Genomic DNA, 27478 nt, shown 5'->3' on the forward strand with positions numbered 1-27478 from the left:
AAATTTCAGTGGAGAGGTTGTATCTTCCGTGCTAAAGAAAAATTCATATTCCTTCGCAAATCTATTGTTGGATCATCTATTATATAGATCTCAAAGCACTTGAAATCTTCCATCCATCTATCTACATAGATCTCAAAGCAATCAGTGATCAGCAGTGCACTCGCGTGAAGGAAGGTGTGAGAGATGCAATTCTAACTCAAAATTTCCAGCGATTCCCCCTTCAAAAAGGAAAAAAAAAACAAATGATGGATGAAATTGCATTTTTAGGAGAGGGAGCAGACCATTTTACCACTGCGCCAAGATTCCTCCACCAACCACCCTTAGACGCGAATCTTCACGCCCCAGCGACCTACGATCCGAGGCGCAGCACATGAGACGTACCATCTGGGCCGCAACTACAGCTCTCCATTCCCGATGCATTCCAGTCACGACACGTGTTTATCATCCGAGTGTGATGCGTTCGCCCCAGGCGGCGAGCCTCGAGGCCGGATCAGTCCCAGCTGTCGCCCATCTATAAGATGACCTTCAACCGCTATAATTTATCGATCTCTCACTCTAAAAATCTGATCGGTGCAAAGCCGACTTCTCTCTATATTTATTTATTCTCGATCAATCGCGAAGACGGAGGGGGAGAGAGAGAGAGGGGAGCAGGGCAAACCGGGCGGGAAAGAAATCCCTGCTCAAAACCCTACGAACCCTAACCCTAGCTCTTGGAGGGAGAAGGATCTTGGTGCCGGCGGAGGCGATGGAGCTCCAGAACACGGTGAAGGAGGCCCTGAGCGCACTTTACCACCACCCCGACGACACCGTCCGCGCCCGCGCCGACCGCTGGCTCCAGGACTTCCAGCACACAATCGACGCTTGGCAGGTATTCATGCCTCTCCGCGCTTCCTCCCTCCCTTTTTGCTGCCGATCTCGCAATGTTCTTTTGGTTTTTCACCCCTCTGCTCTTCTTTCCCTCTCTTCTTTGGTTTTGATTCCCGTTTAGGGTTAGCGTTATTTCTCCGCTCTGTTGTAAAAGTTTTGGAGGGGAGAGAAATACATTCTTTCTTGATGGTCGGGGGTGCGGAACAAATGTCGTGGCTGATGTTATCATGTTTCGGAACTTGAAGCTTGCGATTAGAGTTCCTTTCTTCTTTCTTTCTTGCTTATTTTCTTTTGGAATGGAATGAAAGAAAATTGCGTAAAGCCTGAATCTTTATAAGAAAATCTTGTAATTGATCAGATAGGGCACGATAACTGACCCTTATGGTTTGTCATGATGATGACTTCGACTGTCTTTCATTCTACTTTTTTCTAGAAAATTAAATCAGGTTAGAGCTTTTATGGCTGTAGTCTCTTCCATTGTATGCTTTTGATTTTGTTTACCGAAAGATGGATGAACAAAAATATTTGCTTTCGTTATTTCTTTGTTGCTGGCAGATGATGGCTTATTGCTTCTTGACAAAGCACCTTTTCTTTATGTGTTTTCTGAATTGCAAGTAAAGAAAATTGCTTCAAGAACAAATTTTTGCTGGCGTAATTGATATTATATGGCATGATCACTGACCTTTAATTTGTCATAACCAAGTTCTTCTCTGGCCTTCGCTCATTTTTTTGAGGTTTCATCAAGAAAATTATGTCAGTTTTCCTCTACAAGAGCTGTTGCGTATGTATGTATGTATGTATGTATATGTTGTCTTCATATTTTTTACTACCATTAGGTGGGAGACATAAGGAATATCGGTTATAGATGGAGCTATGCTATCACAATAGATTCATGATGATGCATGACATCATGATTTCCCATGTAGCATGACTTGTTCCCCAATACAACATCGTCATTTATATTCTGTTAAACATGGATCTATCATTGGACATGCTACATTAATTTCAATCTACCTTGTCCCAATATGCTCTGTCCATTATTTGATGGATGGTATTGTGGTTGGTCTTCAGTTATTCAGTAATGAACATCAGGAAGTAGTCATACCTGAGGCTTAGAGCTACATAAACTTGTCTGATGGATTGCACTTTTTAACCTTGGTAACCTCGGTGAGGTAGTTCTCAATGCTAACCATTTAGTGTATAAATGCCACATATGCATGTGCAAAATTCCTCTTTGGTGGTCAGAGTAATGATTTTAAGTTTTTCTAAAAGTTATATATGTGTGATGACCATTTAAAGTGTAATACGAAGGTAAACTCATGTCTGTCATTGAGTTTCAGATTTGAGAATTCTCCTTCCTGTGCCACAATCCTTGGCTTTTTCTGATCATCAACATTCACTATCTAAGAGTGATTTTGTGGGTTTGAGATAACATAGTTGTATTCAGATGATTAAAATTATATATGGATGAGAAGTAGGTGTTCAAATATTATCAAGATATTTTTTGTAGAATGGGCCTGCAACAGGGTTCAACTTCAACTCTAAATCTATTTGCACCTGTCAGGGTAAGTTAATTGATAATACTCAGGCTTTATTGTGGTATACTTTATTTGCCTATCATTTTTTTATTCCTCAGTAAGGTGATAATATCTATTTGAAATTATGGGAGATGGCTCTAGAAGGATCTACAAGCAGCTGAACCAAATCATAGTGTAGATATCGTGTAAGATTGCCCCAAAAAAAGAGTTCTTGCTGTATGTAAGTTGTACGTGCAGAGAGCCAATAAAATTAAAGGATGGGGGTTAAGATGGAGATTAATTCCTGGAGTTTTGGGATCATTTCATCTTAGTTAGACCGAAAGAAGACATCAATAGATGATAAAAGGGCTGAGTATCTTGCACAAATCTGAATGTTAGAGTAATGAAGAATGCCAGGATGCATTATGTACACATTGCAACGAATAGAATATTTGTGTATTTTTTATACAAAATATAGCAATAAAAATCGGTTAGATTACATCAGTAGTGGGTAAAGTTATGGAATTTAAGAGGTCATACCCAATTTCAACAAAGTCTAGATGGGGTTCCATGGAAGAAGGGTTTCATAAATGTGTGTGGAAGTATGAGAAATGAGGGGGAAGATCTTTGAAGATCTTGATAGGTGTTGTAAAACTTGATTGAAGCAACCTTGTCATGACAGAGTTTGCTGATTTTGGTGGGGACAACTATGATGATTGAGACAACTAGTGAAGTCTGGCTTGTGCAGCAAACTCTAGATAGGGTAAAGCTTGTTAACTTTGGTTGTGGATTTTTATCGTTTTGTTTTTCCTTTACCTTTTGATAACTGATTCCATGTCATGCATTTTTTTTACTTTTTATTTTTGGGTAAACATTATAAGGATGTAAGCGCTTTCATTCTATTGATAACTTCAATTTTCTCACAGGTTGCTGATAATTTACTTCATGATGCTAGCAGCAATATGGAAACTCTCATTTTTTGTTCTCAAACACTTAGAAGCAAGGTAATGTTAAAATTATTAACAAAAGGGTCTGTCTCTTTGAGAGCCAATAATTCTTTAGTTGTTTAAGTGCCAGTAGCTTTACGTAAAACTTTTGCAAATTGTGACATATAGGTACAACGGGACTTTGAAGAGCTGCCTTCTGAAGCATTTTGTCCTCTACGCGACTCTTTATATGTGAGTACGTTGTATGTTTTTTATTTAAGATAATTAGTTCTAGACTTTTAGTTTGTTCATGAGACCTAAAATCTTTGTTATTTCTTTTTACTTAATTAGTTAATGTGGTGTCACCTGAATCATAACTATAATAGTGCTTCTTGATTCATGTTTTGCACTTTGGACATTGGGACAAGCGTGAAAGCTTTTGGGATGCTAAGAACTGTATTTCATTTAATTCATGAGAACTATTGTTCTATTTTTCAGGATTGAAAACATCATATGGTTATATCAAGTCACTTATTTGTAAGAATTCATTTCTTACACTTTTAGGGCCTGTTTGGGAAATCTAGCAGGATTGGGACGGATTTCTTGCAGGAATCAGGCCTGTTGGCTTGCTCAGCCCATATTTTTCTGAAGGCCCGTCCTAGTCTTAGCCTAAATCCAATTTGTGGGCCTGTTGGTCTGCAAGAAGAAAAAACACCCGTGGAGGTCTTTTTTATCCTCCCAAAGGATTTGGGTTGGATGGGTATTGAGTTGATATGGGCCTTACACAAATAGATTATCTACTCCATGAATCCAACAGGAAATCTAGCCCAATCCTACTGGATTTCCGAAATAAGCCCTTAAGGGGATTGTTGGCCATAGTCGATCTAGTTATGAAAAGTCGGTCGAATTCCTAACTCCTACTTGTCACCAAAAAATGACCATGGGAACTTTGTAGGGAAAAAAGTGTTGGGGCTTTACAATTTATTTTGCCATTATCTGGTTTTAGGGCTGTTAACGAGCTGAGCCGAGCCTGAGCCTGGGAGAGCTCGGCTCGGCTCGTTTCACAGAAGCTCGGGCTCGGGCTCGGTAACGAGCTCTGTATTGGGCTCGAGCTCGGGCTTGCTTGGCAAAGCAAAGGCTCGGGCTTGAGCTCGTAAAGCTCATTTCAATTACGAGCTCCAGAACGAGCTCGAGCTTGAGCTCGGGCTTGATAACAGGCTATTTTTCTCTATGTGGTTAGATTTTTATGAATTATGGTGCTGAAATAAGATCTTTCAGCGGGAGACTAGAGCTCGTTTGGGCTCGTGAGCTGCTCGGGCTCGAGCTCGGGCTCGGGCTCGGGCTCGTTTGACTAACGAGCCGAGCCTGAGCCGGGCTTTTACCGAGCCGAGCTCGAGCAGCTCAGCTCATTAACAGCCCTACCTGGTTTGATATATTTTTAGAATCTAATGCTTTGGTTCTTTTGGTGTGGCACTCCCAGCAATTCTTCAATTTGATTTATTTAATAAAGTCTTGTATCTTCAGTGGTACATGCTTAATAGAATAGGATATAGCTTGGTGCGTCAAGGCTTTGCAATCCACCCCTCTTTGGAGAAGAAATATATAAAATGAGAATCAATAAGAGCTATTAAAGGAAGCACTGGAGAATTTTTTTTCTTTCTCAATACTTCATTTAGTTGCTTTTTTCCCTGAAATGCTTTTCTCACTTCATTCTGTTTGGTCTATCAGATATTGAATTATGAAATTGTTACAGATAAAGGAAGAGAGGGCAATGGAATATATATTTACCATATGCTGAGAAGTAGTTGGCATTTGTCACTCCATATAATGTATCCATGTTTAAATACTCGCATAACATTTGCATTTTAAGGCCAAAATGCCCTACGTTAAGGTCTAGTTGTATTAAAGAATTGTATTAATCTAGTTCCTATTCATCCTTCATCCTTGCAGAAGCCAAGGATGTTATATGGAACGCTGAAGGCTTGGTGGTATAGTGGTTCAGTGAAGATGTTGCACAATATTTATTGGAGGAAAGAAACAAGTTGTAGTGGACTCTACTTTCGTTATCAAAATGATACTCTACCGGACGTTCATTATTGAAATGATATTCTTAGCCTGAATTATACACTTAAGTTATGTATGACTTGATTTTTAGCCACGTTAGTGGCACTTTTTTTTTGTTAATATTAGAATTACATAAAAGTGCACTGGTTATTTATTTTTCTATTAAGTAGTGACGGCATCAGGTATAGAATTTGATGAACATTGTAAAAAGAAATGAGTTCTATTAGTTTAGAATATCTCATGACTCACTATTAATTATGGCTTGTGCATGTTAAGTTGAATGATATTGACTCAATATGCTTTGATAACCATGCTCTTTGTCTTCAAATGATTTATAGGCATGATAGGAATATCCCTTATTTTTTATATCAAGACTATTGGATAACTTTATGCTGATACGTGGACATCTTTTGGACCTTTTAACATAGTTGATTGTTTCTTCTAAATGAACCATACACAATAAACTGCTTATCTTAAACATATTACCACTGGGAAACACATTTCATAAGAGTTTAATCTTCCAAACATAGTAACATGAACCGACCAATGTAAAGGAAAGCAATTCTTTTAACATTTAAGGGTGAGCCTTGGTACAATGGTAAGGTTACTCCATTGTGACCTTGAGGTCACTAGTTTGAAAGGGAAACAGCTATCTTCATGCAAGGTTAAGGTTGCATACATCTGACCCTTCCTAGACTCCTTAATGGTGGATGCCTCATTCATTTGAACGCCCTTTAACTTGTTAACACTCACTGATTCACAAAACTACTTAAATCTTGGCTTACACCATAGTTTAGTAATTTTAGGTATATATTGCCAATTTGCCATGATAATACTGTCAAAACTACCAAGACTTGGCTGTTTGAATATTTGGTAACCTTAAACATTATGTATGTACGATATGGGAATGCATCTGATTATTTCAGCTATTATCATAGCAAACTTTAGCCTTAGGCTTATATGGTCAGTGATTTTCTGTTTATATATCTTTCTTTTGATTGACCTAATATTACTGAATGCAGGCGCTGCTAAAGAAACTTAGGAAAGGACCTCCTAAAGTCCGAACACAGGTAATTTTAGGGATATTCGTATGCTAATAGTTTGCATTACCTATATTTATAACTTAGTTTTTTTCATTTTAGATTTGCATTGCAGTTGCTGCTTTGGCTGTGCATGTATCCATAGAAGACTGGGGAGGTGGTGGTATTGTCAGTTGGTTAAGCAATGAGATGAAAGCTCATCCTGAATATATTCCGAGTTTCCTGGAGCTGCTCATTGTCTTGCCACAGGTATGCACCAAAGTGGATCTTGAGATACATGTGTTGGAAAGCATCTTTTATGTCCATCAGTGATTTTTTTAATTTATTGTTACAAACATGAGCTGTCAGAACATTTATCTTGTTCCCTATATGTGTTGGACAAAAAAAGCATTGTAGAAGATCAGCTAAAAATATTATTGGTTTGAATCAGTTTTTGCATCTTTAATGCCCTTATGTGCTTAATTTGTGCTTATGAATGTTCTTCTCGCCTTATTTTATCATATAGATATGTATATCACATTGGAAAGGATTTTTTTTAGTTATATACTTTTGGATGGTATGTAATTGATTTTTGGGGTCCAATCATTTATCATGCATTTTGCAAGCTTTTATTAGGAATAAAACCACTTTTGCTATGCAACAATCTTGGGAACATGTGCGCATGCTTAATAGTGCAAACATTTGATGTTTCTCTACTCTTTAATGCACATTAGTTTTCTTACCTTGTCAACATTCATATCTGTATTTTTAACAGTTTTTTTTTAATAATTTATCCTGCATTCGCTAACTCTGTGAACTCCTTTACTTGTGCCCCAACAGGAAGCTTTCAGTCATAAGATAGCAGCTCGACCAGAAAGGCGTCGCCAATTTGAGAAGGAACTTATTTCATCGGCTGAAGTTGCTCTTGGCCTCTTGACTGCTTGTCTAGGGTTTGATGAATTGAAAGAGCAGGTAAATTATAGCTCTCTTGCTTTTAATTCTCACGGATTCCTTCTATGCAAAGCTACGATGGTTTATATTCTTTTGCATTCTTGACATAATTTGGTGTTATGCCAACAATTGTATTATTTTCTTGGCCCACTTACCTGGCTGTTTTGGCTGCTGCAAATTCGGAATCTTTTGCATGCAGGATTAACAATGTTGGATCTGTCTTTTTTGAAAGTTAAGGGTGTGCTCGCAAATAGGTCTATATTATCTGCCTACTAGCTATTTTTAAAAAATATGTCCAGAGTTTAATTTATCTTGCAATCATACATCACTTTTTTAGTTGCCTGATCTTTTATAAAATAGTATTCTTACTCTTTGATGTTTGTTTTAATTCCAGAAAAAGAAAGTTAATTGGTTTCAGGATGTATGTAGTGCTTTATTGTTTTCTATTCATGTAAACTGTTAACCTTTTGATGCCAACTGGTAAAATCATGTGGTGCAAATACCTAAAACATGCCCATGTGGCCAACATTGAAGCATGTGCCTCAAGCTCAAGCCATAAAAGTTTTACAAATAAAAGAAATAACTAAAATAATCTGAGAAACTGGCTTTTATCTTTTTACATCCCCGCCTCTTTTCAAGCTCATATCCTCTGTTGAGCACAGTAGCTTTTCATTAGAACTACGCAGATTCTTATTTAGGATCTTTTCAAGAGGGTGGCTCCTTAATCCACACTTCTGCTCATTTGTTTGTTTCTCTTCATTGTGCATCTGTGTCTGACCTTTTCATCTTTGCTTCTTGTTTTGACCTTCTACGGCTTCCATAAACAAAACCACCATGGTAAAATTTTACTAAATAAGAATCTGCATAGTTCTGAATTTGGGTCTATTTCCTTTGACAGAACACTAGAGAGGAACTTGTTATAAGATTGTATTGTTTCCAAAAAACATTCACTAGACGCGGAAATGTTCTTTTAGCTACAGCCATATAATTTCAATTTGATGGTCTTGCACTATTAGTGGAAATTGTTATTCAAAACCCATTCATTATTAGTTGAGTTATGTGGGTTTTATAATGGCAGTAACATAGTTCCTTCTTTTTGCAGGTTTTGGAGGGTTTTTCTTCATGGCTTTATCTAAGCCGTGGGTACGTGTTTTCTGGTTCTCAAATATATCGTTATGAAATTCTATGACATTTGACTTGTCAAAGCATGCACGTCTTTAGTTTCCATGCAAGACCGGTGTTGGACCAATATGGGAATCTGGCACTAGGTACTGGTAGCAGCGAGCCTCTCAGTATTGAGGGTGCCAGCTCATGCCGACATCTGCTGCATTGCAAAGGATTTGTACAGGTCAATACCCCCAAGAAAGGAATTACGCTCCCCCCCCCCCCCCCCCCCCCCCCCTCTCTTCTTGCCCCCCTCATGTGTATTAATACATATTGACGCATGTTGATATATTGCTAGCTAGCATGGCAGAACATGAAGTTAGGGGTGTACATGTGCTGGAGAGAGCGGGCTAGACCTAATTCAAGCTAGGCTTGTTTTATAGACCAGCTGAGCTCAAGCCCAGTTATTTAATTTCAAAACAAACTCGAGCTGTTCATGAACAAGTCATTTAGGAGATCTTGTTAGAAACTAAGGTCTTCAAGGCTTTTGTTTATATTGTTTAGTAATCTTGATTGTATTTTAATTTATAATATAAATATGTTTTATAATTCTAAAAACATTTTTTTATTGATTTGTGTAAATTATTTGTTTTGTATTTCTAGCTGAATCAAGCTGAGCTCGAACGAGCTAAGACTAGCTCTGGCTTGGCTTGTTTGTTGACTGGTTGAGCTGAACAGGAGCCAAATATTTTGCTGAAATTGAGCTGGCTTGCAAAGGGCTCGCTTGTTTGACAACCGTAAATGCAGAATGTGTAGTGCCGGCTGGTGGGCGGCGAGCCTGCCAGTGGGACTTAAAGCTTTGTGCATACATAGTAAATTTTATTTTTATATTTTGTATTTGTTTATTTCCTTTAACAACCTAACTCAAGAAGCATGAATGTATACACCCTTTATGCCATCTGAAGAGGCTGCTATCATATTGCTCCCAGGAATTCAATAATAATGTGGTGTTTTTCAGGATTTCTGCATCTATCCTTGCTTCGCATCCTCTGGTGCATGCAGCCCTGTCATGCCTGAACTCTGAGCAACATCTGGAGGCGGCTGTAAATGGTATCTCAAATACAATATTTTGACACTATTTATGGGACATAGACTATGTTAATTTGTTTCTTTAACTTCCTATGAAAATTAAGTTTACTTTAATTACATGGAGGTTTGAAAATCCATATGATTTAGCTTCTAATATCTTTCAACATGCTTCTCCTATTAATATTAACTGACATAGGGAATTTTTATGTATAAATGGATCTGCTAGAAAGATTATCAAGTCTTATATTTAGTTAGTCTTCGTATCTATCATGTACAGAATAGTGGCTTGAAACATTCTCAGTGGTGGCAACTTGTTATGTAGAGGAGGTATGGTGATTTATATTTTCATTAAGAAAGCAGACTGTACTCAGTATGTCTCTTCAGAATCATGTAAAATCAGTTCATGTAACATCAGTAACTGCCAACAAATGGCAGATGCTCTCTTTCATGGAGAATTAAAGGTCAAAACCTACTTTCCTTGATGATTTAATGATCTTGGTTGATGTGGATGCTAGGGCTACATCTATTATATATAAAAGGAAAAGACTGTTGTGACCTTAATACATTAGATAGATGAACTGGAGGATATAATCCATGAAGCAGGGAACAAAAGTAGATATGGATATGGTAGCAAAGAAGTTGTGGTCTAGATGTTCGCTTGTTGTGGCATCAAAGAAGTTGTTTTTAACAGAATTATTTACATTTAGATGTGCCAGAAATAGTAACAAGCACAAAATGTGATGAAGTTTTGCAGTATCTAGTTATAGAAAGTTTGTGTGTGTGTAAAGGTCGGAGCTACTTTGCTGAGTTGGTGTGACACTATGTTGGAGGTAACGGTACAGGAACCTCATCAGTATGGTATGGCTTTTACCAATGAGTGGTATGCATCCTGGTGCTGATACAACAAAAATGAGATGATGTAACATTTGATAGTATGGACTTGGGCCCGAGAGATGTACTGGTAATGGAACCAGTTTGGTATAGCTGGTATGGGCTGTTATCTGATGGTACTTGTATGGAGTAAAGTGCAAGTACCAAATTGCGATGGTCTGACCATGTGCAACCAGAGCTGATTCTTCAAAGGGAATGAGAGGTGCATTTTGCAGATCAACATAGTGATTAAAGGAATGGAACTAATGAAGACATAGATTGCAGTACCTAGAAGATATTTGAAGACATTTCTATTTGAAGAATTTAGTCTTGGATTGGTAGAAATTGTGAAGTAAGATTCATAAACCCAGCTTAAAATAAATAAGATTTGCTAGTCGATTGATACGTTTGTCTGTTTTCTGATAATGTAGTTTTTATGGTTGTACACTTTGTGATGGCTCTTTGATATTTCTGGTGATATTTTTAACATAAACAAATACCTTGTGTTTTTTCTTTTGGTAATGCTTTTTGCTATTTATTTTGCAGTCATATCTGAATTGATACATCATACTGTATCCGCGAGTTCTGGCGGTCTTCCTGCACAGATGCCCCTAATCCATGTTCTTGTACCTCGTGTTATGAGTCTCAAAGATCAGCTTAGGGATTCTTCTAAGGTATTAGATTTGTTAGAATTTGACTATATCTGATTATTTTGGCAATGTCTAGTCTCTTTGATTCTTCCTGCATGAAATTTTATGAGTGAACTTTGATGCCTTTGGTGTCCTCTCAAATGTCATGTCTTCAAATCAGCGTTCTTGATATGTGTCGAGCAAACTTTGGTTACTTTAAACTCCCCTTGTAAGGATGCATGATGCATGCTTACTCAACTTAAAAACAATTGTGGTAACTATATGCTTTAACTGTTTCCACTGTCTGATAGACACGTACGTACATGCATATCTCTGTGTATGTGTGGCTGTATTTATTTATTATGTCATAGAACTTCCAAGTAATGATTATAAACTGATTCGATTCAGCATGGTGGTATGGAGTGCTGAAGTAGACCTTAGGATGGAAGTATTAATTTGATAATATCCTCGAACAATATAATTGAAGCATTAAATCCATGACTGTCTTCAGTGGTTCACAAATACTTCGCAGGGCATAACAGAAGGATTTTGGGTTTTGGCATGTGCACATAACAATCCTGGGGTAACCTAAAAGCATGTCCAACAGAATTTTTTATTGCCGTTATCCTGTTTGTGTTGATCAATATACCATGGGCTACATATAGGACACAACCTTTCCCATGAGATTTAATTTTTCTTATACAAGCATTTGGATGGTATTCTGCAGTTAGTAAATCCTGGAAATGACTGAATTCTGAAAAGAAAAGTTCCAACTTTTGCTCTAATTTTTTCTTGCATATAGCACATCCTTTCACACCCTCTGTTTACAAGGCTGTCTCCAAGATAGCTTCTTCTTGACCCCCCCAATGCTGAAATAACATGGTCTACTGCCTCTTTATTTGCTAAGGTGAAGTCAGCATTGAGGTTATTGTTTGAATGAGTCGCTGGTGCTAGATTCAAAAAAGGTGATAAGGACATAGTGCCGATGATCATAGAGAGGTCTGGTTGAATCCTAGATGATCCACAGGAGATGGGGGCAACAGTATTCGAGAAGATGAGTTGAGGGTGTTGTTTCAGCCCTTGATGACCCTCAGGGGAGTGATATAATAGTGTCAGAGAAGATGAGGTTGAGAGTGCCATTTTGAGGTGTTTGGGTCCATGCAAGCAAATCTCCTCGATGGGGAGTTTCATGATTTTTTCTCAGGGTTTGAGAGTGGTGATAGGCCGCTAGGTGGAAACGACCATGGGTTTGATGGAAAGGAGAAGAGAAGATAAGAACTTACAGGTGCTTGCAAATACATGCATTTAAAATCAGTATTTTGAAGTAAATACCTGGTAAATCTTGACAGGATGCATTCATCAGTACACAGTCTGAGAGATGATGAACCAAATTTGGATGGTAGGTTCTTGCGGAGTCTTGAAGTGGATGAACTCAATAATGTCTGTGAAGTTGTGGTTTGAAAATATCTGGTGCAACTTTGATATTGAGGTTTTAAAAATATAAGAATGCTTGGTTTGAAGAAACAGATTGACACGGGTGCTTAAGGAGAGTCCTTTTCAAACGGGGGAGCTAAAAAAGGAATTTTGTCTATAGCGATTTTGACATGGGTGCTTAAGGAGAGTCCTTTTCAACCGGAAAAGTCAAAAAAGAATTTTTTCTATGGCAATTTATTTTTGGTTTATGCCTAAGCAAAGATAAATTTTGGAATGCCTATTTATGGTGTTTTCTTTTTTCCCAAGTTTAGGATGCTTTTTCTCACGTTTTTGGTTATGGTATTTTTTTCTTATGGTGTTTTTCTTTCTCCTCACGTTTAGGATTATTGATTGTAATTGCTTGAAAAGCATTCCAAACGTGCCTACGTAAAGACGTCCTATGCTACGTTTTCAGCAAGGTATTCCGAACCGGTATTGGTAGGTGCACTAGTGGCCTACTGGACCAGTTCATCGTTCTTGGTACTGTTTCGGTACCGGTCCGTACCGAGAGCCGGAGCCAGAGAAGACGAGGTGAAAGAGACTGAGCGGGGGAGGGAGAAGGAGAGGCCTCTGCCACTAGCGGAGGCTGTGGGGGGGGGGGGCGATGACTCTTTTGCTGACTTCACTTAAAAATCCCCAAGCGAGTCGCTGACTTCACTTAAGAAATTCCATTTTTTTTTTTTTGGCCGCGTCCTCTGTTTTGAAAGAAACAGGGGACCCGGCCGCGGCTTCGGCCTCCGCCCCCTCTCCTCGCGGGGGGCCTTCGCCGGCCCCCGCGACCTTCCGCTGGCGGCGGAGGCCTCTCCTTCTCCCTCCCTCCCCCGCTCGCTCTCTCCTTCTCTTCTTCTTTTCCGGCTCCAGTTGGGTTTTGTTGGTACGGGCTGTGTACCATTTTCTACGGCTAAACTGTACCGGTCAGGGTCCGAACTGGTACGGTACGTGCTGAACCGGCCGGTTCAGCATACCATGGTTTTCAGAGAGTTTAATTCCAAGTTTGAGTGAGTTAAGGATTAAGCCTTTGGCTTGGTGAGTTCCTTCTTTTGGGTGTTCTATATCTCTAGACGTTTCTTTGGGTGGTGAGCGTGTTCTTGCTCTGTATCTTAGGAAGATTGTTTTTGAGTGGTGATCACTAGAACTCTGTATCTCTAGGGTAGATTCATTTGGGTCGTGAGTTTTCTTTTCCATCAAACTCTGCATCCCTTGGGTGGTGAGTTTTTATCTATCCATTTCTCGTCCTTGGGCATTTGGGTTTACCATTATTCTCAGATTCTTGGGTGGTTTTAGTTTGTTCGTTGTTTGTCCTCCTCCCTTTTATTTTCCCGGCATCATAGATATAGTCTTTGACAAGGTGAGCAAGGGTTAAATAGTCAACCACATATAGAGGACTTAGTTCTCTACCATATGGCTCAGTTTTCTAAGAGAAACAACTCTCTCTTTCCAGACTGTTTTGCCAGGTGTTTTTCTGGAATGCTATAGCATGATTTTTTTAAAATGATTGCCATCTTCTGGTCAGTTTTGTTAATTTAATGTTTTCAGGATGAAGAAGATGTGAAAGCCATTGCTCGCTTATTTGCAGACATGGGGGATTCTTATGTAGAGTTGATTGCAACTGGTATAAGTTGTTCTTCAGATGCTGCTTTCTTTTCACCTTGGAAGCCACTTTTAGAATTGACTTGCTATTGAACTCTTGTTTCTTCCATTGCTGTACCGCTGCTAATTTTGTGCAGGTTCTGATGAATCAATGTTAATAATACAAGCATTACTAGAAGTTGCTTCACACCCTGAATATGATATTTCTTCCATGACTTATAACTTCTGGCACAATCTCCAGGTTAACTTGACCAGAAGGTAATCATATAACAAATGATCACCTAATTTTTTGTGATTTTGGTTCCAAACATGAAATGATTGCTTGTATTTTGAGCGTTATAGGGACTCCTATTCATCTTATGGTTCTGAGGCAGAGGCAGAAATGAACCGGAGGTTACATGTTTTTCGCTCACCATTTGAAATGCTAGTCTCTCTGGTTAGTTGATTTTGTGGAAGATGGTCTAATATTTGTTTCATATGTGACAGATTAGTTATTTTGATTGATTGGTGAACCCTGAACATCCACTCATACATAAGGCACCATGTTATCTTCATGGTTCTTGTCTCATCTTTTCTTTATATTCCGTCTTCGAGCCTATAATTTTTTTTGCCAGGTTAGTTTCCGAGTTGAGTATCCACATGACTATGAGGACCTTTCTGAAGAGGACCACAGGGATTTCAAGCATACCAGATATGGTAATTAATATATGTTCATGGAAAATACGCTTAGGTCATCGGTTTCATGATTACCAGATATTGACTTTTTTTATTATGTTCTTTGTGCTATATATGTCTTGCAATCGCTTAACTGCTTATCTGATAAAACTATCTAAAAGAGTAGCTCTCCAGTTGCTGCTCTCTATTACTAAAAATTGACTTAGTTTAAGAAGCTCCACTTTTGTTTCCTCCTCCAGACATTAATGTTTATTCACCATAAGTCATAAAATTAGTGATTGTAAAATCAGCTCATTTTAGACTGCTATACGCTGATACTCATTTTGTCAATGACAGAGGGATAGTAGACATATTTTGTGGACAGAACAACTTGTGATAATTTTGTTGTCAGGTTGTATAAATTAGGTAAGATGAAGGAGAGGAATTGCAGGAAGAAGTGCTTGGAAATCTATTTTCCTTGGAGAAACTAAGTTTGTCATTTCTTTGTTTTGGCAGAAAGTCCAACAAATTTGGAAAACATATTTCTATGTATCTGGAAAACATTTCCTTTTCATCAAAAGATTCTTTTCTTTTTTTCCATTTCCTTTCCCTAGATTTCATGGCAGCCAAGTAAACCCTGAGATAAATGGCAGTAATACAAGATATCCAATTTCGTTTTATTCTGGAAAGGTCAATATGGTGGCTGTTTTCTTAGGTAATTTGGAAAGTTCAGGGTGAACCCTGCAAAGCTTAAAAGACTTGGTAGCTATGTAGAGCTTATCCAGAAGGCAGAAATTCTCCCTAATTAAACCCACGAAAAACTTCCGGTGTGTCTGCCAGTGTCGGATGGGTTTTCATGGACTTTGCTTATTATCAAAATTTACCTAAATGAATTCTTGTTCAGATCCTTTAATTTGTTTATTCTTTTTCCTATCAATATAATGCCATCAAGTCAAGCAAGATAAATGTTACACATGACAAGTATTTTCTGAAGAGGTCTTTTCTTCTTCTTCTTCTTTTTTTCGTTTTGTTATGCTATATTCAAGTATTTTCTCAAGAGGTCTTTTCTTATTCCTTTTTTTTTGTTTTGTTATGCTATATTTTTCCCTCAAGTTAATTTGTTTCATGGTTCTCTTCCATTTTATTGATCTGAATACTGCAATTTATAGAGATTTTTTTATTCGATATAATAAGTCAAAATCTAGTCTGTTGGTTCAAAGGTCAATATCCTTTTCTTTTTATGCATTAGTTTATTGCCGATGATCTGTGGCATCTAGCACTTCTGCAAAGTAATGGAATCTGTCCTTTTGCTAGCGGTCAGCGATGTACTATTTGATGCAACTGCAGTTCTTGGAGGAGAACCAACACTTAAGATTCTCTTCATGAAGCTTGTACAGGTAAAGTTGTGAGGCTGCTTTTTAGTGATATCTTTTGTGTTGCTTCTAGATGTATCCCTTTAGTGACAAATATATAAAATTAAGGACATGTTTTGACAAGGTGCCAAAGTAAGCTTTTCTAATTTTGAAATCTGAATCTACTATCTTTTGTTCCTCTTTCTCTGTCCTTTTGCTTAAAGTCAAATAGGTCTTGATTCTTTGTAGAGTATTTGTCAAATTTGGTCTTCACTAATATTTCATTTGTCTTGGTTGATTCTTTAGTGCCCAACTTAAAGGATCTTATATAAGTTCTTCAAGTCTAAACTGAGCATCTCCTTTTAACTTCTCATATTACAGGCTGTTAGAAATTGTAGTGATGGTGAAAACTGCAAATGGCAGCCTGTGGAGGCAGCTCTGTTTTGTATCCAGGCTATAGCTAACTCAGTTTCAAATCAAGAAGCAGAAATACTGCCCCAGGTATGAGTTATAAATTATAGACTAATTGCAAAAATGGATCAGATTATGTGTTTGAGAAACCTAGTAATATTTCATCAGTGCATTAATTTGTATTACATACCGTCAGATGTGGGATGCCAGTAACGATCCACTGCATGGTTCCTTCTCAGTGTGCAGGGTGCCAGGGGCATGCACCTGTGCTGCATGCCTGTCTGGCCCTGGCATGGTACATACCATACAGTAAGGAGTGTCAGTGAAGCCTTGATTGAAGTAGCTAGAACATTTACCTCTGCTTGTCTGTTCAAAGTAGAGAGCTTGATCTCTATGACAACAAGTAAATGGGGTTGTTTATGACTTTGTCATTGTCTATGCATGGTTTGTTGTAGCAAGCTTAATCCCAAAATGTTTGAGTTGAAGTTTGTGAATTTTTTTGGTTGAAACTAGTCATTTGATTTTTCTTTTTTTTTTTGCTAGACCGGGTGATTCATACAACACGTGTACGGATGCACCCAATAAAATCGGAAAATAAAATATCACGGAGCTCCCGAGGCAGCTTCCCATCCCTCGTCCACAGGGTGCTATTGGCATGATTAGCCACGTACGTGGCCATCCAATCCGCAGCCCCGTTGGCTTCTCTAAACACATGCTTTGCCTGAACAACCCTTCTGTCCCTCATCATCATCCAGATATCGCGAATCAAGGGATGGTCAGCAACAGCGACCTTCGAACCCCCCTGGATCCATCTGATGACCGTAGCCGAGTCACTCTCCAAGATGACTAAACTAGCTGAGAGCACACATTGAGCGTGTCGAAGATCCGCCCTAGCAGCTCTCAGCTCTGCACCAGAAATCGTGCAGTCAAATAACTGACAGCCTTCCGCTGCCACGACCCTGAAGTTCCGGTCCCTAATGACGAAACCTGCTCCACCCTTAGTGCCACCATCCAGCATCGACCCATCAAAATTGACCTTGAGGAAGCTTGGGGGTGGTGGCTCCTAGGTGAAAAACACCGTACGAGAAGCTAGCGAGGCAGAATGGGAACCCCAGATATCCCGAGCTATCAAAAGTCCTTCTAAGGAGGAAACATGACTAATCTCTGCCGCCTGTGCCCGGGCACTCTCCGCCACAAGCCTTGGCGACATGCTCTACTCGCCGAAAATTCGAGCATTCCTTGCCAGCCATATCTGGTATGCTGTGCAGGTCGCTTTAACTGCCTTTTGGCATGTCAATGGGCTGCCCAACCACCAACGGATGGTCCGTAAGAATTGGTCCTCCTGAGACCAACCCTCCCGCAGCAACCCTGCCGCACGCCACGCCGCCCTTGCCCATGAGCACTGAAACAGTGCATGGTCCACCGACTCATCGGCTCTGCATGCCTCGCACGCAGGGGGTAGCCTCAATCCCCGTCCGCTAAGTACTGCTCTTGTCAGAATGTGATATGATGTGATACTTGTGTTGCATCCATCTTGATCTTTTTAGATTTTATCTTCTAATTTCTTTTTAATGTCGTCATTACACCTCAATTTAGCTATCTCCACTTGTGGATGCTTTTATTAACTGTGTATGCTTTACAAAATATACACCTTTTATTATAGGTTAAGTTTTTATTATTTTTGACGTTTGATTTTCTCATGTTCTTTTCATGCTCATGAAGCTGTCTAGGATGTAGAGGTGCTAAACCATATCAGTTGCTTGTGGCCAAAGATGTCATTAATAGAAGCGGATATCTGATGCTTCATGTTCATAATGATTTGCCTGTAGCCATAGACATTAAAATAGCTCTATGTAAAGTGTATTTTATTTGCTTGCTTGAAAAGTATGTACTACTCTTCTTTAATTTGTCTGTTCTGGACAGGTTATGACATTACTTCCAAAGCTTCCTCCTCAACCGCAGCTGCTACAGACAGGTCCAACCCCCTTCCCCAACCCACACACACATGTGCGAGCGAATTATCAGTAAAAGAATCACAATTATTCAGTGATATACACCCACCTTATCATATTTATAGCAAGTTAATAATTAAGACCATATTTATTAAGTACAATTCATTTTGAAATTCCCCAGTATGTTCTACGATTGGAGCATATTCAAAGTGGATAGATGCTGCTCCAGTTGAACTTTCAATCTTGCCTCCAGTAGTTGATGTTCTTACTAGAGGCATGAGTGCATCAGAAGATTCTGCAGCTGCTGCTGCTCTTGCATTCAAGTATATATGTGAAGGTATAGTCCATCTTGGTGACCTGTTATTCACGACCAATTTCTTACTGCTTTGGATGCGCTTGCTGAGGCTGTTGTATCGTCATTCCTGCTGAATTGAGTTAAAATTATGCTACTGAATAAGCAATGTATCATCCAGCTGATCTCAAGAAGTAATTATACATAGTTTTTGACATTTTTCCTACTGCATTAGCAGCCATGGCATGGAGGTCAATATGATATGTGCAGATTATCTCTTGATTCATTAGAAACCTATTAAGGTTTACTGAACTAAGGGTTTTACAGATGGAATTTTGTTTTACTTGTGATTTGCGAATACCAAATGAGCGTTAAATTTTTAAAGAAAGCCATCCATTTGTCCACCTACAACAAAGTATATATATTTTTTCAAATGCGAGCAATACTCCTTACTGTTTGTCATCATTTTCGTGACCTTCTGATTTGTCCATCATTTTTCTCTTATGAACTTCTTGTAGCACCTTCTTTACCCATTTGAAATGCTTAGAAAAATGCAGCTGCGACCTTTTGTTTACAACCTCTCATGAGTATTGATGAGATGTGAATGCTATATACCCCAAATTCTAGGAGAGATTTCTTTTCATCTCCTTGCAGTGGCCTCTAAGTAAGACTTTAACAACCTTCCCTTTTTTTAACACTTCAATGAATTGTAACATATTAAAATATTAGCACTTTTAGCATTGTCTGATGGTTGCTATTTGTATTTGGCTCGGTGTCTGATATCAGCATGTTGAAATAGTGCATACTTAATAAAACAAAATTTCTCCACATATCACTGGCTGAAGTAACACAGCAATTGATGATTTTATAATTGCATAAATTAACAGACGTCATTAGAGTATCCTCTGTCCCTCAAAAAAAGAAAAAGGGAGAGAAAAAGATATCTGCTCATTTCCTCCATCAAAATTTTTACATGAGCTTAGGTATGGACCTACTCATCAGGGTTCAAGGGCCATGCCGGTTGGTGGCACATGCCATGCCGACATGCAAAGTGTCAACCTTTACTAATACATGTGATATGAGAGAGAACAAACGAAGGTTAACCTTTTTTGAGTACTAAGCAATATAGAGTCATATCCATCCGTGCCAATATGGTACAGATTGATATCAGTCAACAGTTCTCAACACTTAGTGGCTTGTCAGCAACCTGGTGCTGATCCAGTGCCATGTGCAAGTACAGATTTAATGTTGTACATGCCGCTTCGCATGGACTGGCATTATTGGTGCACAAAACCCATAATAGTTCAAAATCTTCTTCACATCATTTTGATCTCCTTGGTGCCGGAAAAATTCATTCATGAATTTTTGTTTGATGCATTCAGACACATTATGCAAATACGTTGTGCTCCTGTTATATTGCAAAGCAATATTATACCAAAAAATACTGCACCATGCCATGCCAAGTGTGGAATAAATCACAAAGTGAAAGATACAGTACAAATACAGCAGTGAGCTTGCCCCCCCTCCCAACCCTTGGATTATGGTTAGTGTTGATTCTGACTAATTTGCCATATATTTTTCTAGGCATTCGTGTTGTTTCTAATGAACGTAATTGGTGACATACATCACATCTTATACAGCATGCTACAAAATGATATTACAATATTATGGTTTTCAATTCAACCGAAGAAACGAGAGGAAATAGTTTGATCTGTTTTTGTTGGTTGATCTGTAGGTAGTGTCATCCCCTTCTAGTTGTTGAAGACTTGTTCTAGAACCACAATTGACTAATAGAAACAATTTTCTGCGTGAACTGACTTTATATGTATCAATTAGTGTTCTAGTTTGTAGATTAACCCATTGCAATGAGGGGTGCCTATTAGCTCGGCAAATAAAGATAGGCTTCATATGAAACCCATATCGTATGAACAAGTCCATGTAACTCATACAAATATTGTACGAAATGACCATTATCTTGTGCCCAAGGTTTGCCATACTGATTGGTACCGATGTTCATACTGATCGTACTATACCGTACTGATATTAAATTGGTATGCGGTTCAAGGGTGTACCGATGCTCGCTATATAGAGTCGGATATTGTACTGGGCATACCAACACTATAATAGAATGGTACAGATATGGGGCCCGGTAATGAATGGCGAACGTTGCTTTAAATTTTGGCTATAAAGCAAATTTTTGTATGACTTAGTGGTTGGGGAAATGCAGGTCTTTCCTTTTCTGTTTTTTGAGTGTGTGACTAATTTAAACCTATAATACTACATTAAGTCTCTATTTACTATTCTTTTACAATCTTTGCTGTAAGTAGTAATCTTCTCCATTTTAATCAACATTAACACTTCCCCCCATTTTGTTTTGGATGAAGATCCATTATGCTTTTTTTTTTTAATTTTAAAATATTATCTTCCATCATTACAGATTGCAGCAAGAAGTTCTGTGGGTCATTGGATGGTCTTTTTCATATCTATCATATAGCGATCAGTGGGGAAGGAGGCTATAAAGTATCTTCTGATGATTCAATGCACCTAGTTGAAGCATTGAGGTTGTTTCATTTTCAAGATATAATTGTGCCTTATTTTCCTAGATTCTGCCTGTCATGTCTAAATTGTGTAATGTATTGCAGTAGATAAATGCTTCATACCCCACATTGCAACTGTGAATTTAAATTTGACTATTGCTGTTGTTATCGTTATTACAGTGTTGTTATTACAGAACTCCCACCAGAACATGCCAAAAGAGCTCTGGAGTTACTATGCATACCAGCCATTAATCCATTACAGGTTTGTGCCAACATTTTAATATGTTTTGTAAAGCATTTAACAGAGTGATATGTTCATTTATATACCTGAACAAGCAGGAAATGACTAATCAAGGTGGAATATCTCTGCAACAACAAGTATCTGCACGGCAGCTTACTATTCATATTGACCGACTTGCGTGCATTTTCAGGTTGTAACTGGTTAAAGTAATATACTTAATTCTAATGCCTTTTCCAGTATTACTGATTGACTCAATCGCTTTCAGGAATGTAAATCTTCCAGAAATTGTAGCAGATGCAATTCAGAGGTTTTGGCCAGTCTTTAAAACTATCTTTGATCAGTAAGAATTGATAACCCAGCTGTTTTTGTATCCCATATTTGTTTCCTGTGTATGGGCACATATTTAATCCTAATGCAATTTTCATGTAGTCGTGCTTGGGACATGCGGACAATGGAGTCTCTGTGCCGTGCTTGTAAATATGCTGTGAGTATTATAATTTCGGCTAACCAATTATTGGAAGGAAGTCCAGCTATTGGTTACACTGCTATTCATTAGACTAAAATTATTTGGTTTATGATTCCTGTCAGGTCTATTATGTGACATGGTGTAGATATTATACGAGCATCTTTTATTACCATTGATCAAATTATTGACTGTGCTTTGTTTGACTTTAAAAGATATCTTAGACCTGTTCAATGTTAGTTATACATGTTTTTCATAATCCGATGGAACAAAGCTTTTGATAGAACTTAATTTATCAAATAGCCACTTTATGGAGCTGTGGGCCCTATAGTCATTGGCAACATTAGGGACAAATGAGTCTTTTGGTTTGTTCTATCTGGATTCGTCTGTTTTTTGTATTTGTATAACATTATAAAACTTGATGATATATCTTGTCAAGCAGTGGCTTTTTGTTTTGTTCAGGATATCTCTCTCTTGTTTTCTCGTACTAAAATAGTGTGATTCCTTTAGCATAATTAGTATAGAAGCAGTCAAACTAATATAATAAAATTCTTATCCTTTTCTTTGGTTGGTTGTGGAAGTATTTGAAAACCTAATGTGTATACCATCACAAAAGGGAAAATAATTTGGCAGGCAAATGTGTTCCTTACATGGTCCTCCATATCTTATTTCAGCTTGGTATAGAATTGTATGTGCCCTCAAAAGTGTTTCTAGCCTAGTCTAGAGGAATGAGTCGAGACAAGACTTATGAGGCCTATTTGAACAATGATTACCATCTTGGTGGTTATGCACCACAAAGGATTTTCTCGAGCATAGGGCTAAGGACCTATTTATTCATGAAAAAAGTTGTGAGAGGTCTCTTTGTTGCTAAGATTTAAGATTTAATGAGAGAAAGAAGATAAAGAATAAAAGGTACTGTTTTTAATTATCATATATTTTAAGTCCTCTTGCTAACTTTACTGTGCTTGTAGAGCAAAATTTGGTCTCTTTCAGCTTCAGCTATACTAAGAGTAGGGCAGATGTAGGGCTGTTAATGAGCCGAGCCCGAGCCTCCGCGGGCTCGGCTCGGCTCGTTCCACAAAATTTCAGACTCGGGTTCGGGCTCGGTACCGAGCCTTGTATTGGGCTCGAGCTCGGGCTTGAGCTCGTAAAGCTCGTTTGCCCGAGCCCGAGCCTGAGCCCAAGCCCGAGCCCGCCCCATCCCCATCCCCGAGCTCGGTTTGTCGTCGAAGAGAAGACCGAAGTAAAGAAAGAAAGCGGTTCGTTGTCGGAGAGAAGAACGACGGAAGGACAGAAAGAAAGAGAAAGAAAAGAAGAGAAGAAGGAAAGAAAGAAAGAAAAAAGAAAAGAGAAAGGACTCCGATTCGTCGTCACGTGCGGCGGCCGCCGGCTTTGGCCGCGAGCACAGTCGGCACGGGCGTCGGCCGCAGGCGGCGGAGCTTCTTGGAGAGCTGGGATCGAGTGTATGGCTGGGGCATCAACTTTGAGAAATGATCATAGAAAAGATTCAGGTCGCGGGGAAAGACCATGCCCTGGGACCAGCAGCTGAGGAGGCCTTGGAGGAAGCGGATCTCGTCGGACTCAGACCAAATCCGGTGGAACTTGAAAAGAGGGGGAGCACAGATCGCCGGCTGCCGCAGCGCCTCCGGGGCCGCCTTCGACGCCGGCCGCGGAGGCGGCCAGTCCGTATTTTGATTCATCGTCGTCGTCGTCACAGCCGTTGTCGGAGGGGAGGGCGGGGTGGGGGGCATCGGCTTCGAGCTTGGGGGTGAGAACGAAGTCGTGGGTGGGGGTCGAGGTGGGGTTGGGGTCAGGAGAGGGCTTTCGCTTGATGGGGAGTTTGCGAGCGTCCGACTTGATGTAGAGGGTCGGGGTCGGGGTCGGGAAGGTTCTGGAGAAACTGAGAAGAAAGGAGAAGAAAAGAAGAAGAAAGAGGAGGGGGGAATGGGTTAACGGGTTGGGTTCGGGTTAAAGGGTTGAGTCTGAACCCGAACCAATCCAATCCGATTTAAAGAAATTAAATGGATTTGGGTTAGCTCGGGTTGGGTCTGATCTAAATCCAACTGGGTTCAATCAGATTGAGATTTAAATTGATTAAGCCAAATAAAAATTAATTGGGTTGAGTCCAAGTTTAATTGGGATTCAATTAAATTGTTAATTGGACTGAGCCCTCATTTGGGCTCGTGAGCTGCTCGGGCTAAAGCTCGGGCTCGGGCTCGGATTTAAACGGGCATTATTTTGGGCTCGGGCTCGGGCTCGTTTGACTAACGAGCCGAGCTCGAGCCGGGCTTTTACCGAGCCGGGCCCGAGTCGAGCCCGAGCAGCTCGGCTCGTTGACAGCCCTAGGCAGATGGTTTGGTTGATGTTCGGATAGATCTTCTACACGTCTATTGTTCATCCAGGAGCTATTTCTTGTTTCAAGGGATGAGGCAAGTGGTGTGATAATGTGTGTTTTTTTGTACTTTTCATTAGCAGAGGGATCCACATAAGAATGACTGGGACCCTTTTTTTCTTGATTTTATTAGAATTTAGCAATGTTTAAGAAATAAGAAAAGTAGCACTAGATGGATGGCTAAGGATCCCCCAAAATGCCAAGGTGCTAGGAAGGCTTCTAAAGGCCATCTTCTAACATCTTAGTGCGCACCAAGTAAAACTTAGCTCATTTTTATTTTTAATTTTTTTCCCCACAAATATACTTGCAATCAGTTTGGAAGAATTTCTTTATTGTGAAGTTTTAGCATAGCTTAGACTTTCTTATGGGCCTTTATTTTAGAAGTAAAATGCATGTGAACATAAAGGCTCTACCATGGCTTTCCCACATGCTTTCATCTACGTGCTAAGTTGATGATTTTGCACCATTTGATGTATTTGACTGCTTTCTTGAACTTATTTTTGGACATCATCATGTCCTTTATGGGCCATTTACCAGTTTTCTTTTAATGGTTATGTTTTCTGCTAGAAGCTGGATATGTGGTAAGCCTAGTTACTAATTGTAAGGTCATATATATAATGCGTGAAAACTGGATATATATTGATTTCTTCACTCTTTTTTGTATTCAATTGAACTATTTGCTAAAGCTTTTTCCTCCTACAGGTGAGAACATGTAATAGGTACATGGGAATCACCATTGGTGCAATGCTAGAAGAAGTTCAAGCATTGTATCAGCAACACAATCAACCTTGCTTCCTTTACCTGTCCAGTGAAGTTATAAAGGTTTATAATCTTTGCTGTAATCCAAGTTTAAATATTATTTTATCATTTATTTTACTTACAGCACTCTTGATCAACAGATATTTGGGTCAGATCCATCTTGTGCAAGTTACCTTAGAAGTCTAATTGAAGCACTTTTCAGTCACACAACAAGGCTTCTTAAGACAATTGAGGTAATCCATTCTCTGGCTCTCCATTTTGATTTACAAAGTCATAAACTGGCTTCTTTGAGCATTTGCTGGTAAAATGTCTGAATTTTATTCTTGTTTTCTTATATTGTAGGACTTCACAACTAGACCAGACATAGCTGATGACTGTTACTTGTTGGCATCAAGATGCATTCGCTATTGCCCTGATTTATTTGTTCCCTCTTCGATATTTCCGTCATTAATTGACTGTTCAATGATTGGGATAACTATACAGCACAGGTAATTTCATTCCCTTCATGGCTGACGACTGTTATTTGTTGGCATCAAGTTGTATTCTCTATTGCCCTGATTTATTTGTTCCCTCTTCTATATTTCCATCATTAATTGACTGTTCAATGATTGGGATAACTATATAGCACAGGTAATTTCATTCCCTTCCCCCTCTGCCTGCCTGCACTTTCTTAGACAGTTGATGTTTTATAGAAGCTGTGAAATGCACAGCACATATTAAATCCTTCAGGCATAATTGTTACCTGTATATTGCACTAGCCTCAATCTGTAGGCATTAAGCAGTGATGAAGAACATGCATGCAGAAAAATGTATAAATATTTTGCTATTTCAGAATAAAATATATATTTGGCGTACAAAATACTCAAAGAAATGTTTTATCTTTATGACAAAATTCTAATTTTTCCTTATTTTCAAGATTTTTTTGTATTTTTATTTGTTTGAAAATTTTTAATATTTTAGATAGGTTTCTCATTGTCAAGTCTATAAGGTTTCCAAGCAATAGTTGTGATACGATATGCTACAAGTGACATTTATATGCTCTCTTTCTCTCTCCATCTCCATGTGTAATGCTAATTTGCTGACTTTTCTATTATTTTACTAGCCGAAACTCTGAAACATGATTTTTGCACACCTTTGGAAAATTATGAAGCTGGCAGGCAATTGAAACTTAGCAAGATGCAACGAGCTGTTATTTATCACTATATTTATTTCTTTGTAGATAAAAGATATTCCAACCATGATTCTCATAGGGTTTGCCGCACTGCTTGTTAGTAGAGCCAGTAGCATGGTTATTAAGTATCCAGCTTCAAGTATTTTTCTGATGAATGTAGGCTTGTTGTTGGTTGCAATTAACTCTGGGGTCATGGGGATACTGCTGTAGTGATTTACGTTTCATTTGCTTTTTTTATTAAGGGATTTAGTATACTGACACCTACATGTGATTTCTTTCTTTGCTTTTGGTGCAGAGATGCTTGTAAATCCATATTGACATTTTTATCTGATGTCTTTGATCTTGCAAACTGCTCTGCTGGAGAGAAGTACCAATCAATTATAAATGGTGTGATACTTCCTCGTGGTGCAACTCTCACCAGAATCTTGATTGCCTCATTAACTGGAGCACTTCCATCTTCTCGATTGGAGGAGGTACCCTTTATTTCTGTTATTGTGTGTTGTGTGTTCTCTACCATGATATAATTATTTATTTATTTGTTTTCCCCCCTCTGTTCCATAGGTAACATATGTGCTATTAACCCTAACGAGAACATATGGAGAGAAGGTGCTTTTGTGGGCGAAGGAAAGCATTTCACTAATACCGCCTACGGCCATAACGGAGGCTGAATGTTCGAGCTTCCTAAAAGCTCTATCAGATGCAGCATCAGGGTCAGATAGTGCTCCTCTTACTGATACGCTTGAGGAGCTCTCAGATGTTTGCCGACGCAACAGGACAGTCCAAGACATCGTTCAGGGAGCTTTAAGGCCTCTTGACTTGAACTTCACTGCTGTGTCCTGATTCTGGAAAAGATGGTCCATCCAAAGGCCAGACTTAGGGCAGCTTAGCTACTGCTTGAGCTCGTGTTGGTGTATCATTATATATAGTGAATTTTGTAGGAGTTAAATGAGTTTGTTGTGCTGCATTTGAATTGTTGCATTGCATCCAATGCTCCTTGTTTTTTCATCAGGAGTGGGCCAGCTGTTAAGAGTTGCGATTCTTTTAAGCGTTTTCCAGGTCAATGTACATTTGTTGTGTTTATTCACACTGCTATAGAGTGTTTTAAGACATTTTTCTTCAATAAAAGAGAATACATTTTGATCTCGTGTCCTAAAA

At 38.9% G+C, this 27478-nt stretch overlaps 1 protein-coding gene across 2 annotated transcripts; it reads left to right on the forward strand.

The window, feature by feature from the left end:
• Positions 1-541: 541 nt before the first annotated feature.
• MOS14 (ARM repeat superfamily protein) lies at positions 542-27478 on the forward strand. Of its 2 annotated transcripts, XM_008803921.5 has the most exons (27): positions 542-868; positions 3311-3388; positions 3500-3562; positions 6397-6444; positions 6517-6663; positions 7234-7365; positions 8447-8487; positions 9467-9558; positions 10954-11081; positions 14046-14121; positions 14237-14357; positions 14442-14535; positions 14714-14795; positions 16068-16150; positions 16487-16606; positions 18440-18491; positions 18650-18805; positions 21198-21321; positions 21478-21559; positions 21637-21728; positions 21804-21878; positions 21968-22022; positions 25096-25215; positions 25293-25385; positions 25495-25640; positions 26619-26796; positions 26885-27478. In XM_008803921.5, the coding sequence occupies exons 1-27, from the start codon at positions 746-748 to the stop codon at positions 27161-27163; spliced, it is 2880 nt and encodes a 959-aa protein (XP_008802143.4). In that variant the 5' UTR covers positions 542-745; the 3' UTR covers positions 27164-27478. The 2 variants fall into 2 exon arrangements, with proteins under 2 accessions (XP_008802143.4, XP_008802144.3); XM_008803922.4 differs by lacking the exons at positions 542-868; positions 3311-3388 and having other exon boundaries at positions 6530-6663.

This window comes from Phoenix dactylifera, chromosome 3 (assembly GCF_051530095.1).
Source record: "Phoenix dactylifera cultivar Ajwa chromosome 3, Ajwa_hap1_PhDact_Kaust_v1.1, whole genome shotgun sequence".
Lineage (NCBI taxonomy): Eukaryota > Viridiplantae > Streptophyta > Magnoliopsida > Arecales > Arecaceae > Phoenix > Phoenix dactylifera.